Source organism: Miscanthus floridulus, chromosome 14 (genome assembly GCF_019320115.1).
Source record: "Miscanthus floridulus cultivar M001 chromosome 14, ASM1932011v1, whole genome shotgun sequence".
NCBI lineage: Eukaryota > Viridiplantae > Streptophyta > Magnoliopsida > Poales > Poaceae > Miscanthus > Miscanthus floridulus.
This window is the reverse complement of record NC_089593.1, coordinates 32,784,230-32,795,911: the sequence shown is the minus strand read 5'-3', so window position 1 is coordinate 32,795,911 and position 11,682 is coordinate 32,784,230. Positions and strand designations below refer to the sequence as shown.

Below are 11,682 nucleotides of genomic sequence, written 5' to 3'. Positions count from 1 at the left end.
CATGCTCATATGAAGAACACAACACAACTTACACAAGAACTAAAGCAACAAGTTAATAGCTGACATCTGCTAGATAAACCAATTCCTTCCATATCTTTTATGTAATGTTGATATAGGTTAAAAGCTTATTATTTAGTATTGTAGCCCTTTATTATGAATCACTCATGTTAAGCATGATTTAGTATGTAGTAGTTTAGAACGGATATGGACCTCTCGTGCATCCACATTTCATGTAAGTAACAAGGGTCCAGCGCACGTATCTGATGAAGCATGTGAACAATCAGGTGTGCCATTATGTCAAAACATGATGAAGGGAAACAAATCTCAAGTTGGGTAAGAGTCTATAGCCTGATTCCCATAGAGAACCTAGTCCATAATTATCAATCACCTTATGTGAAATCTTGGCGAAGAAGTAGCAAAACGAAGTGATGAGCAACTTTACTATATTGACTTTTATAGCCCTGATTGTTATAACTAGAAATATCATTGGTGTCACATGGCAATCATGAAGATGGCAGCCGGTTACCAGAAACTCTTTCATCATGACTAGTTTCTTAATGTTGGATGAGAAACCAATCAATTCTTTTACTTCTCATAAGCACTCGTAGACTACTTTTTAATATCTACTGTCAAGTTGTGACTAGTCGTGGGACGGTAGTATTTTCTATGCTACTTATCTACAAGGTGAAGGTCTGGTTTTATCTTAAATAAATTCATGTAAAACGTAAAGACCGCTTAGAGAATTGGGTCATGAGAGAGCACAATCACCACATGGTACAATGCAAAGAGCTTAACCTACCAAATGGAGAAACAAAAGATGAGACAATGATCAAAATGTTGGCTTTGGGCCATCAAGGCAGGTCACATCATGGCAAGCATATGACATTAATTAATGTGTACCCTTTTGTAATAACACAAAGGACAAGAAGAGTGGGTCCAAAAACTATGGCATTTGGATTGAGGTCATCGACACAATGGGAAAAAAGATCTCATACTATGCCTTCATAGATGGTGACTAAGGATTTAATCTACTAGTCTCCAGTGGGTCAAACACCAACAATGTGTGGAGGAGGACAATTACGAACTCACATATGTCAACCTTAGCAAAGTACGTTACAAAGATTACCCTTGGTACTCGGTTCACCTATTGCACAAGTTCTCTATGTAATCTAGCTACCCCAAAAGTGAGAAGCTTCTTAAGAAATAGAAACATGTAGTTGTCTTCGTAAATCAAATAATTATAATAGTTCGTGTTGTGAAGGATGTCGAGGAATACAATTAGTACTATTAAATAGAGCTCTTCGCAAACCTACACTAGTGGAGAAATGGCCTTTAGTCTCGGTTGGGAAAGGGCATTAGTTCTGGTTTCCAACCGGAACTACAGATCTGGGACTAAAGGGCATGCCAGGCAACCAGGACTAAAGGGTGTGCGGGCTAAAAAAATAATTATGGCACAACCGCTCAACTGTGCCCTGTGATTCGTGGAACTCGAACTGTAACACCCCAACCCGTTAGTAGCCTATAGTAGTTGTGAAGTTGGCCCATGTGGCTCATGAGGATTGTTGTTGGTGGGTTTAGTACCACCTTGGAAATTTAGAAGGATGAGGGTCAGCTTATAATATTTGTCATTCAAAATGTAGCACTTCCGGGTTAACCCTTTTACACGAAGCGAGAACAAAAGTGTAAGAGATGTGCTACGCTAGCTATGCTGGCCCGTTACATGTGCGGAGCTGGGTCATAGAAGCAATTTTAGATGGTGGGGTGTTACACGAACCAAAGACGTCATGTATTACCCCACACGTAGTTTTCCACCCCACCTACACAACACATGTGACTTTGGATGAGATGCTTTCTTTTTGAACTGTACTGTGAAGGACCCTTTAGTCCTGGTTGATAACACCAACTTTAGTACCCAGTTGGTGGCTCCAACCAGGACTAAAGGTCGGTCCCCTCTGTGCCCTAGCCATTGGACCCGGGACTAATGATGATATTAGTCCTAGCCCCAGACAATCGGGACGACTAAAGCCAAAATCCGAAGGTCCGTTCTCTACTAGTGCTACATCAAAGGATTAAGGATGTACAAGCAAGCATCAACATAAATGAATGCCCCTGGGTACTCAAATCAAAACATGTAAAGCATAGAAACCATCATAATACAAAGCAAATTCAATGGTTAGGAAGAGAACCCCAAATGTCGAAAGAAAATTCAATTGACATCAATTCCAAAACTAAATAACATCAACTTTGTGTGGCGTACATATGAACGCTACGCCATGGAACATGGATATACAACAATTTGCATTGTATGGTTTATATGAAAGAAAGCATACAAGGAAAGTAAACAAACATCTCCATCGATATCAGAAATGATACATTTGGGGAAATAAGGATTAGAAGCAAGTAAAACTAGAGCTTCCAGCAATAGCTTGAAGTAATCTTGGCATTGGGGGTATGTTAATTTCAAGTAAACCCTCAAGGGACTGAACCACCTCGGCCATTGTTGGTCTATTAGACTGATCATCTTGAATACACCAACATGCAAGCTTGCAAGCTATTTCGACCTGCTTTGAATTGGCTTCACCATTTAATCTGTGGTCCAGCAAGCTCATTACATCTCCCTCAACAATTGTCCGTGCGACATGTACAGGGTAATAAATATCATGATTGCTGCTACTGCAAGAACAAGAAACAGATGTATTCCTTTGTCCAGATATGATTTCCAATAGAACCATACCATAGGCATACACATCAACTTTTGGTGTAATAGCCACTCCAGTGATCCATTCAGGTGCAAGGTATCCTATAGTTCCCCTGAAAGTAGTTAAGACTCGGCTAAAATCCCTCCCCAAGAACTTGGCCATCCCAAAATCTGCAATTTTTGGGATAAATGAATCAGAAAGGAGAATATTTTCCGGTTTAATATCACAATGTATGCTGCAGTCACAGCACACCTCATGCAAGTAGGTCAATCCTCTGGCAACTCCCAATGCTATTTGATACCTAGTGCCCCACTTCAATAATGTCGCATGGCTCTGGAAAAGATGAATATCGAGAGAGCCATTCGGCATGTGTTCATAAACAAGCAACCTTCTAGCACCCTTGCAGCAAAAACCAAGTAAATTGACTAAATTAATGTATTGGATTATGCCAATTGATTTCACTTCAGCTCTGAATTGCTTCTCTCTGTGATGAGCATAATCAAGCCATTTCACTGCTATCGCTGTTGAGTCACTCAGGAACCCCTTGAATACAGAACCAAAACCACCTTGCCCTAGCTTTTCTGAGAAATTTTTAGTTGCATGGTGTAAATCGATGTATCGAAATGTAATGATTCCATTGCAACCTTGGGCAGTTTGTGAGATTCTGTAAGAGCTCTTCCTTTTGTTTCTCCAAATCATTATGAGCATGATGAATGCAAACAAACATAAATCAGCAGTACTAGTACCAATGGCAACTCCAATAGTAAATACTCTTTTGTTTTTATCTAAACTTTGCACATCTTTAGCCGCAAGGCGAAGGTTAAGAGTTTCTCCATTTGAATCTGCTGTGGTACCACATTGTATTTGCCTTACGTTTAGCAATTCTTCATGCCAAATAAAGCATGTATTGTTACTGAAGGAATATGCAGTGCAAGAGCAATTGCCCAAGCAGACTTGAGCACATTCACCACTGCTTTTAGCATCCTCTGTTTTGCGCTCACTTTGTGTAAACTAACACATGGAATAGATAAGAATTTATCCATGGATCTTATTGAACTTTCATTTGAAAAATTGCAATCTAATGCAGTGTTCCTCGAGCATCCATTGCTTCGATCATCTAGCTCCCAATCTTCAATATATGTTACAGTGAACCCCTTCATACAAGTGCAATGAGGCAGAGCATCATCATCGCATATTGTGAAAGGTCCACAGGCTGCATACACATCGCATTGAGATCTAGGTTCGGAATGGGCACCCAATCTTGTGAACCTTCAGGCCAAATGAATACGTTTATCTGACCCGAGACACCCAAGTTATAATAAATATTCATTTCATCTGACACATGGTATGTATGATACTTCTCATGGTTAGTCTCTACAAATGACAGGTAACCAACGTTCCTTGACACTTCCGGCGACGAGTTAAATCTTTTTCCATTCCACACACCACTGGACAATAAGGTTTGGAGGACTTGAGTGATGCAAGGACAATTTGGTTACCTGTCTCAAAAAACCCAAGGGCGTACCTTCCATTCTGGGAGACGAGCTTGTCGTGAATGGACAGTGCTTGGCCATCTGAGATGGTGTCCCTCACCGCCGCCGTTGTCAGTTTGAGCCCCCTATAGGCTCTCTGCAGTTTGACGGCGTTAGAACCCAAACTGACGGCAGTGGCATGGAGGGCACAAAAAAGTTAGAGCAGTGGCGCTGAAGACCGCTGAACTTTTACAGGGACACACAGGGCATTACGATATTTTTTAATGGCACACAAGGAATTCCCCCTTATTTTTTAAGTAAGTAGAGATACCAACGCCTGCGCTTGTGGTTTCTGCCATTATCATCCTAGCCGGAGTAGCAAGTAGAGTGGTTACATTTGAATATCTGAGTAGCACGAACCTTGTCGTTATGTCATATATAGATATGATCCTGTATAATCGGCTAGATTTTCTATCTCAAGGACGTTATTGTACTTGTGCTCTGAGCATTGGGCATTTATGCGATGCACAGTTCTTCCATAAATGAATTCGTTACAATTAACATGATCTGCCAAATATTTACTTAGATTACTTATTTTCTAGCCTTTACATAGCGGATCAACCTTTCGATCCCTGGTCTCACATAAATGAAGACGACGCTAGGTCTAGGTTGAAGGGAAGGAGAACTTCATAAATGTATATTGATGCCAACAGAGTACCCCAAAAAATGTCAAGAATAAGAGAGAAAATAATGACAATCTCTTTGACCTCATGTGTTGCTACCGTTGTTGGTTATTTCATACATGTGTTTGCTGATGACGAAGCAGAAGAAGATATGCATTCTGCTTTTGTAGAGAGAGCTTCTGATTATTTGGCATCTCTCAAGGCACAGGGTGGGTGTGACCTGGGTCCTAACCGCTGGGCTCTCTGAAGAATTCCTTGCTGGACTCCAAGAGCTATCAGATTCAGTGCTGGGTGTGCTTCTAACTTCAGAGTTATTATTCTCTTCTGATTACAATAAGTCACAACATCATTGGCCTCTCCAATAGATATGAAGAGGAAATTGATGTTTTTTTTTTGCGAGGAAAGAGGAAATTGATGCTAATGCAACTTGGGAAGAAGTGGTGTTACTGATCAACTCTATCGAGTTTCATTCTACTCGTGTCACATGGTCTTATGGTTCACACTGTGTAAAGTCTAAAATATTTGATTGATATGCTAGTGTCCACTTAACTGCTCAAATTACAAAGGTCTTAATAGAAAAGTTACAGCATAGGCTTAATCTTTTTTCGAAACTCCAGATAAGATGGCAGGGGTGATCCTCACATACAAACTATGGATCATTGCATATATAGCATACAGACTCTCCATACAGAAACAGCTCTGTTAAGATTCAGGAGTCAAGTTTTGCCTTCGGCAGTGGCTTCCCATATAAATTACAGCATAAGCTTAATTGTTTTTGGCTACTCCATATATATATATAAGATAGCAGGTTTGATCTTCACATACGATCAACTCAGACATACTCAATACAACAGCTCTGTCAAGACTCAAGGGTCTGGTTTCACTTTCTGTTGTGTCTTGCCCATATCACTATGACTGTAATTGAAAAGAAGACACCAAATCCCAATGCCGTGAACATGAACAGTAATACATCTGCAAGGTCCTTCTCTGAAGCATTTGGCAAGCTTGTTTCTGTTGTATTGCTGCATTGTTTGGATACTGGAGGTCCACACAAACCAGAGTTCCCCAAAAAAGAGCTATTGGAAAATGTGGAGAACTGAGATGACTCTGGTATTGGTCCAGCCAACATGTTGTAGGACAGATTGAGTACCGAAAGGAAGTTCAGCAATGCCAGCTCCTGTGGGATCTCCCCAGAAAGCTCATTTGAGGAGAGGTCCAGTGACTCAAGTTGCTTTAATGTGCCAAATTGAACGGGAATTGGCCCTTCTAAGGCATTATGAGACATGTTGAGACTACGAAGCAGCAAAAGATCCCCAATATCCTCAGGGATGGTACCATAAAACGAATTGTTTGAGATATCTATTAGCACAAGCGCCGTCAAGATCTTGGAGATGGTTCTGTCGTACCCTTTGTATGTAATTGCAACCGTAAACTGGTATGGTTGCACATGGTAATATTGATTTTCCATGACTAATGTCTCATTATCAGATCTGGTCTTCATGGACTTGAGCATCTTAAACCATCCTGCTGACAATGTGCCACTCAAGTAGTTTGAGGCCAAGTCAACAATTCGCAGTTGTGTAAATTCACATTCATTTTGGTCGTGTGTATTATTTGAAGGATCCAGCAACTTCCCAGTAAACTTGTTAGACCTGAGAATAAGGACTTGAAGTTTAGGAAGTGTACTCATCCAGCATGGGAAAGAATCACTGATTCGATTGCTTCCAATGTCAAGTATCTCCAGGTTCCTGCAAGAAACTAGAGATCTTGGTAATCTCCCATCAATCAAATTGCCACTGAGATCTAATGCCTCAAGTGCACAACCTTTGCTAATGTTGTCAGGTAATTCTCCAACAAATCTGTTTCCTTTAAGACTTAATACTTGTAATGCACTGGCATCCTCTAGTAAACAAGATGGGATTGAACCACTTAAGTTGTTATAAGAAAGATCAATGAGCAGTAAACTCCTAACCGCACCACAAATTGATTGTGAAATATTTTCAGAAAGGCTATTTCTGGAGGCCTTTAGAAAGAGGGTACTACTGAGGTAATTAGAGAAATCAGGCATGGATGAGAACTGGTTGCTCGAGTAGTCAAGTGTAACGCTGCCATCTCTTGGTATAGGTATGGGCCCACTGAAATTATTGAAACTCAGATCAAAGTATTCTATGTCAACTGGAAGCAAAGGTTCTTCAGATCCCACACTTGTAAACATATTATGTGATACATTCAGGAGTAAGATGTACGATCCATTCAGTGTGTCCCATATCCACTGAGGTATTGCCCCATGGATTTGGTTATCAGAGAGGTCAAGACCAGTGATGTAATCAAGATGCCTCAAGAAGCGGGGGAAACTAGACATTCTGCAAGATGCTAAACGTAAGAATTCGATTTTTGGGAAGGAAACAGGTAAAGAACTATTTTCTCCTTCTACCACGTGCAGTTCATTGTTTGAGAGATTCAAGACAGATAGATTTTGCATTTTCGAGAATGCAGATAGTTGCACCATACCTACAAAATTGTTTGACTGAAGTTGCAGAACTTGTAGTCTAGTCAAATTTGATATCTGTGGAGGTATCTTCCCTGAAAAATTGCAACTGCACAGTGCAAGCTCCGTCAAGTCACTTAGGTTTCCTATCCAAGAAGGTATCTGTCCAGATAATCCACAGTAGGAGAATTTGAGAACTCTGAGAGAAGCCATATTTGAGATCCATGACGGTATGGAACCTACTAGCTGTAAACCAGACACCTCAAGCAGGTCCAAGGATTTGAGCTCACCTATTGAAGAGGGAAGTACTCCAGAGAAGCCACGAGCACCAAGGCCGAGCATTTTTAGAGACTTGAGATTGCTTATTGAACTTGGTATGGTCCCTGAGAAGCTTGTGTCATTGACAAACAGATTCTCCAAGCTGCTGTCCTGCGAGAAAACTGGCAGAACACCGGAGATCCCAGGATTCCTGGAGAGGTCAATTGTTTGTAACTTCTTGTGTTTGAAGATGATGGAAGGGAAATATCCTTGAAGCTTATTTGTTGAGAGCTGAAGAACAGTCAGGTTGGATAAACCAGCCAGGAACTCTGGCACTGGACCAGACAAATGATTATAGTGAAGCTCGATCACTGTAAGTGATGTCAAGGCTGACAGTGATCTACATATAGGACCTGGTAGCAAGCAGTATGGTAAGCTGAGGACCTTGAGTTTAGGACTGAACCTGGCCAAATAGTCGCACCATTGGGCTCCATTACCAGACAGATTCACCATGCCCAGCCTGATCACCTCCAGGTTTGTGAGGTCTGCAAGTAGGGTCTCCATGTTTGGCACCCAGAGCTGCCAAAGGTTGTCTGAGGTGTAGTATGTCAACCTGTTCTCATCGTCGAAATCATAGGCATAGAAGCTGGTAGAGAGGTCGAGGAAGATGAGGCTTTTGAGACGGCCGATGCTTGCTGGTACTGGCCCCACGAAGTTGGTGTCGGAGAGGTCGAGATGGGTGAGCTGCGTGAGCTGCTCAAACCCAGCGGTAGGGAGCTGGGACACGCTGAAGTCGTTGCCGGAGAGGTCGAGGTGCTTCAGCCAAGTTAGTCTGAACAGTGCAGGGTCCAGACCACTGGCTTGCAGCTGCCGACCACTCAGGTTGAGGGAGGCTACACGGCCACCGGCGCTGCCACAGCTGACACCGTGCCAGCTGCAGCAGTCTGTGTCGGCAGTCCATGTCAGGAAGGTGGTGGAATCACCGCCAGTAGTGTTGAACGACTCCTTCAGCTCGAGGAGCGCCGAGGCCTGATCGAGGAGGCACGGAACTGGAGGCGCAGACAATGAGGTGTTGTTTATCGTCGTCACAGCAAGCATGTATGCAGTCTGGATTTGTAGAAGTATGAGCAGCATGGTTAGCAATGGTCCAAGGTGTGTGCGCAACTCTAATGGCGGACGAACTAACCATTGTTAAAGTAAAGATGGGAGTAGCATCAACAATCAAATTGGAACAGATGGAGAGGTCAGGCGAAGGTTTTTTTTTTCTGTTACCACTGATGTTTATCTTCTTTGGAGATTTTTCTACGTAGTGTCAAGTGTCAACATCATGTGCTTTGTTTTTTTAAGTAAAGAAGTCATAAAAGTCTAAATCATTCGTAGCGTTCCACACGTGTGAGATTTGGGAGTAAAACTAACGACTTTACTCTTGACACAATAGTTTTAAAAAATTCATCCCATGCGATTATGAGTAATGACCTCTCCCATTGCATTGATTTTAAAGTAGAAAAACTCAATCTTCCTATTGGGGCGAAGCCTCACGCCCAAGGTTCGCTAGTGGTGATTGCTTCTTACTGCTCAAACCCTGCGGGTGTAGGTACATAGCGAGGTCTCCGAAGGTTGTCTGCGGAGGCCCCAAGAAGTTGGATTTGAGGCCGGCCGCGAAGATCCTGTGAGACCTTCGCCCAATGTCAAAGGACCTAGCCTTCGGGCCAAAGGCTCGGGTCAAAGGTGATCGATGGAAGGCTGTACATGGTTAGGATCACCGACCATGTGTTGTGCTTGCTGCTCCTCTTAGCAAATGGACTCATCCCATCAATATTCAATGCAAACCTTACCATTCCAAGGTTCCTTTGAAAATTCTGGGTATGTGTCATTGAAATTTTGTCATTGCTTGGCATGGGCTGGATGTCAAAGCTTTCCATTGTCTTTGTGCTCATCAGCCAACACATAAGTTCGACATCCCAGAGTTTGTGAACAAACACCTCAACTGATCAATTACGGGGAGGTACCACACCACCAAAGATCCCAGAGTTTGTGAACAAACACCTCAACCGATCAATTACGAGGAGGTACCACACCACCAAAGCATGACTTCTTCTCTATGCGTAAGAGTCTACTTCAGGGGTAGTGGTTTTTGGGTCTTTTTTCGCTTCTTCCCTTTCGAATGGCAGGCTCCATTCTCTTGCTCCTAATAATCTTTACTTGTCTTGTACCTACTGGAACCAAAATTGGAACATCTTTCTCTAAGACTTCATAATCCTTACCTCGATATAGGATACAATGATTCTAACACACGTAGATCTTTTGAAAACCCATAGTCAGCAGATTGATTTGCTTATTTTGTATGGTATGTGTTAGCAAACACTTTGTTCTCCTTTGGAAGGAGGTTTGCTAGAACATGCAACAATTCGTTGAAGGTAGCATCAAACCAACCAAATCAAGCTTTTGGCATCAACAATTGAAGGACAAATCGCAATGTCGTGAATTCTTTGGTCCAACCCTTAGATTATTTGTACAACGGCTCTGTCGCTGCCTTCTTCAAGGTCACCGCACCTTTCATAAAGAATATTGATGGCTCCGAATAACAACGGTGCAACAATGCCACGAAAGATTTTCGCTTGTTCATTTTAATCGACGTGAATTTCGACTCATTCACCATCATCTTCACTGCCAAAGAATTTAATAGTAACATCCGAGATAACAGGATTAGTTTAGGGGCAGTGGTGTTGTGTCTCATGTACCTATTTGTTCCCTGAACTATCTATATTTGATCCCTCTGCATGCATATTACATGCCTCAACAAGCATATAGTCCCTCGACATCGGTGTTAGCTGGGTTGCCAATTGCATAAAGCACGGAACTACTCTCTCCATGTTTTGCCCAAGTCAAGTAGCCCTTCATAAAACCTAGGCAAACCAAATGAGAAATGATATGTTGTGTGTCATCAAATACAACAATATTTTTGCAGCCTATGCACAGACAATATATGTACTTTGCCTTCTCTCTGCATGCATACCTCTTAGTGGTATCAATAAACCTATGAACCTCCAACCATTATGATGGAACTAATCTTGATAAGTTGTACATCCATGAGCTTTCCATCTTGAGCCCAAAAATTATATAAAGATAATATGTGATTAAATATAAGGTAAACATAAAAACCACTATCTTATTTAGAGAGTGTTATTTCAAACAATTTAGCAATAATTTCAGAAAATTGAATAATTATGTTTTTCTATAAATGTGCATGTCGATCTCTTACTTATTTTAATGATTTCAACAAACATTATATCACTAACCAATAATTTAACAATCTATTTTAATGAACAAATTTACAATCTAAATCTTGATAACACCATTCCCCATTAATTTTTATGCATTTACTTGGATGCATAAATTATGAAATTGATGATTGATGAGACATGTATATAATGGAAGGAACATAATGAGCCAAGTAATCTAAATGTTGGGATAATCACTTTGTTAGATTGAATTGCAAAAACCATTCTCTCTCTCTCTCTCCAAACACAATCATGAAGGCCTAGATCTAATTTTACCTCAAATTGAGAAGGATTGATGTAAAAAGAGATATGAGAGGCATTAGCTAACCTTCTTGAGCTACCTCCTTCAAAGAAATGACAACCAAAACCTCTCCCATTGTATTTTGGAATTTTTGGACCTCCAAGTTCGCCACCAATAGAAGGTGGCTGGGATGTACAGTTCTGGTTGGGAGAGGAAGAAGGGGCATTTATGGGTGTTTTCGGCACACTATGTAAACCGCCAGTGTAAAACCTAGAAACTGGCGATTTACTTAAGAAACTGCCAGAGTAAATCTTATATTTACACTGGCAGTTCCTTAAGACAGTTGCTAATATATATTATTTTTAGAGGCGGATTTCTTTATTTTACCGCTAGGATTTACACTAGCCGTTTTCTATTTACTCTGGCGGTTTTTAGCCTTAGGCCCATGTATTTTTTCTACCGGCGCCTTCTCCTTACAAACCGGCTGTGAAGAAAATCGCGCGCATTAGGAAAATTCGATTCTGTATTAGTGATAACAGCAGACTCCGAAAATCCTAAAA

General features: G+C 41.3%; 1 protein-coding gene and 1 pseudogene across 1 annotated transcript; both read right to left on the bottom strand.

Moving 5' to 3' along the window:
• Positions 1–2,390: 2,390 nt before the first annotated feature.
• On the bottom strand, positions 2,391–4,441 carry LOC136503318 (G-type lectin S-receptor-like serine/threonine-protein kinase At2g19130; annotated as a pseudogene).
• Positions 4,442–5,403: 962 nt separating this feature from the next.
• LOC136505779 (receptor-like protein 7) lies at positions 5,404–8,859 on the bottom strand. The gene has a single exon (XM_066500927.1). The coding sequence runs from the start codon at positions 8,732–8,734 to the stop codon at positions 5,735–5,737; it is 3,000 nt and encodes a 999-aa protein (XP_066357024.1). The 5' UTR covers positions 8,735–8,859; the 3' UTR covers positions 5,404–5,734.
• Positions 8,860–11,682: the final 2,823 nt, after the last annotated feature.

What these genes read in the sequence shown, in the direction of transcription:
- LOC136505779 (XM_066500927.1), bottom strand. Translation starts at nt 8,734, where the DNA reads ATGCTGCTCATACTTCTACAAATCCAGACTGCATACATGCTTGCTGTG.